At 38.0% G+C, this 2,540-nt stretch overlaps 1 protein-coding gene across 1 annotated transcript in view; it reads left to right on the top strand.

The window, feature by feature from the left end:
• Window positions 1-1,570, top strand: part of LOC106531927 (serine-rich adhesin for platelets) — an 11,250-nt gene extending 9,680 nt beyond the window's left edge. Inside the window, exon 3 of the mRNA XM_014027880.1 lies at window positions 1,394-1,570. Coding sequence (XP_013883334.1) covers window positions 1,394-1,570 — 177 coding nt within the window. The remainder of the gene's footprint in view (window positions 1-1,393) is intronic.
• The last annotated feature ends 970 nt before the right edge of the window (window positions 1,571-2,540 follow it).

The raw sequence follows: 2,540 nt of genomic DNA on the forward strand, positions 1-2,540 counted from the left end.
ATTTAAATGTTACAAGTAGATTTAGTGTATTTAGTGATTTAGTGTTTTTAATATCTAAGTATTATTTATATTTGCAGTAGTTAGTTATTTATGTCTTTATTTATTTGTTACTCAAGAATACTTCCCAAAGTCATTTCAAAAGTCTTTAAATATTACCGTCAAATTACATTTATTTAATATGACTTCAATGTCCATCTTCTGACATTGTACCATAAAATCAGCAATACAGGGTCCATACTGTATATGTACCATTAACTACTTGGGAACATAACTGTACCTTTCAAGCCTTCAAAAAGTACAAATATGTACTGTAAGGTACAAATATTAGCTCTATAGGGGTACAAAAGTCCAGAATGTACCTCAGGGGACAGAAATGTACTTAGAATACACAAAAATGTACTCTTACTGTACCCTATTTTCTGACAGTGTAAGAAGCATCCATGGCTTCACTTCACGAGTTAACTCACAAACAAACAAGTCCTCAGACTGCCGTAACACAAAGACGGACTCACAACCTCAGATTATTTACGGATAAAAGAACAAAACAATTTACCTCCTAAATCGTTAAAAGTTGTGGACTGTTTCTACACGAGCGGGTCTCGCAGAAAACACAAATTGTGAAAAGCACTGCGGTGATGCGATCGTTTCCGGGAGGGCTTTCAAAATAAAAGTCCGTTACGTTCACACTCAGTAGAACATGAATCGTCCTCTATTTTTCTTGTGTCTTGATAAAAGAACTACTGGCTTGTAAGCCTCACACGGCCGGAACCAAAATATATGTGGGGGTTTTGGGTATATTCTAAAATAGATAATTTGTGACTCACAAATTAGCTCACCTCGAGGCACCACATTCCTTAATTCGATCAAGAGTTGACCCAGGAAAGAAATGAAAACTGTAACTTTATTGTAATCAGTCTCAGAATACATTTACCCAAAATGATTTGATGAGTTCTGGTCTTATCAGAACCAGGTATTTCTTTCATCAAGACACAAAAATGAGCTTAGCTTATGTTGGCACGTTCTCCACGAGCCATTTATTTACAGATTAAATGTATTTACAACTATGGCGAGTAATGAGTGATGACATAATTGAACCATGTAGAAACAGAAAGTTTGTAATCACGAGTGAATAACGACAACCAAACAAACAAATAAACAAACAACAAATAAACATAAAATAAGCACTGAGGTGAGTTTGAGGCTTGGAGTGAGGTGAGGTAAGCTGCTTTAGCTATGGTTTTAACTAGGGACTCCTAAGTTAAATTGGATAAAGAAAAACGTTTAGTTTACCAAATTTCATACAAAGATAAAAATCTAATTTACGTCTGAGCACCTGTGTGTCACCAGGACAAATGTTCACCTTTACCCTTTTGTTCTGCCTTGTGGGCACCAGGAGGTGAAGTCAGCGGTGGAAGATCATTTCTGGAGTTCGTTCTCCAGACAGCTCTCCATGCAAACTGGACATCAGGCGGTCTGCCTGATAAACTCGACTGGTCCCTTGGTCAGAAAAGGAGGTCGCTCTCTGGTGACTCGTAGTCTGGTCCTTCTCAGGTGGCTGCAAGACTCTTAATTTGATCTTCACTTTGTAGAGAAAAACGAACTAAAACGGCGCATGAATTACCATTAGCTTAGTTGACTTCTATAAAATCAAACTCAGAGACTGAGTCGAAATGGGATGAGAGAGCTATTCGGATCAATCAGCGTAAGATGTTGAATGATTCCCCCCCCGCCCCCCCCCACTCTATCCTGGTCAGCCGTGGGAGGGGCTGAAAGGGGGGCCTCTGCAGAGCTGTGAAAGCTGTTTCTAGCTTCAAAGGGAAAACCAACTAACTGCTGTACCTTTGTCTGACTGACTATCTTGGGAGTTGCACTGACCTTTTAAAACCTCTGTTATGGGCGGAGTCAAGGTTTTAAGTTAGCCAATTAAAATTTTACACCAAGTTTTTAACAAATCAAATGTTTTGGAGGGAAGACTTTACTTCAAGACAAATAAAAGGGAGTGTTTTAGTTTAATTATCTTGCATCTAATTAAAGGGTGAAACATCTATTTTACCTCAGTAAAATAAGAATGTCACATTTAGTTAAAATTCAAAGCCTAAAGTTTCCTAAGGATTAAATCATGTAATAAACACAGTTTAAAATCATGAAATAAAAGAAACATCTTCTTCTTTAGAACACTTCATCAAATAAAAACACACAGTTAGAACATTGAGCCTCATGCAAGAACATGTTCGTATTCTTATCCTAAATTTTTCTTACTTTTGTTCGTACAAAGGGTTCGTACGAACATGTCACGTCAGACTCAACAAACTCTTCTATCTTCAGGAAACGTGCGTAAATGAGCTGCGTAATTTCCACCTGTTTTATCCAGCTGCTCGTGGAGAGGAGATTAGCATAATTACCACCCCAAAAACACCATATAAGGCTGTGTTTCCTGCCTCAGATACAAGGAAGTGTTCATTCATGAAAATGGCAGCGATTCTCACTCCCAACTCGTCACATATTGACGTTTAAGGTAAGGTTCCCTCTGCGTCTTATTT

The sequence above is a fragment of the Austrofundulus limnaeus genome, unplaced genomic scaffold (genome assembly GCF_001266775.1).
Source record: "Austrofundulus limnaeus strain Quisiro unplaced genomic scaffold, Austrofundulus_limnaeus-1.0 Scaffold694, whole genome shotgun sequence".
Classification (NCBI taxonomy): Eukaryota; Metazoa; Chordata; class Actinopteri; order Cyprinodontiformes; family Rivulidae; genus Austrofundulus; species Austrofundulus limnaeus.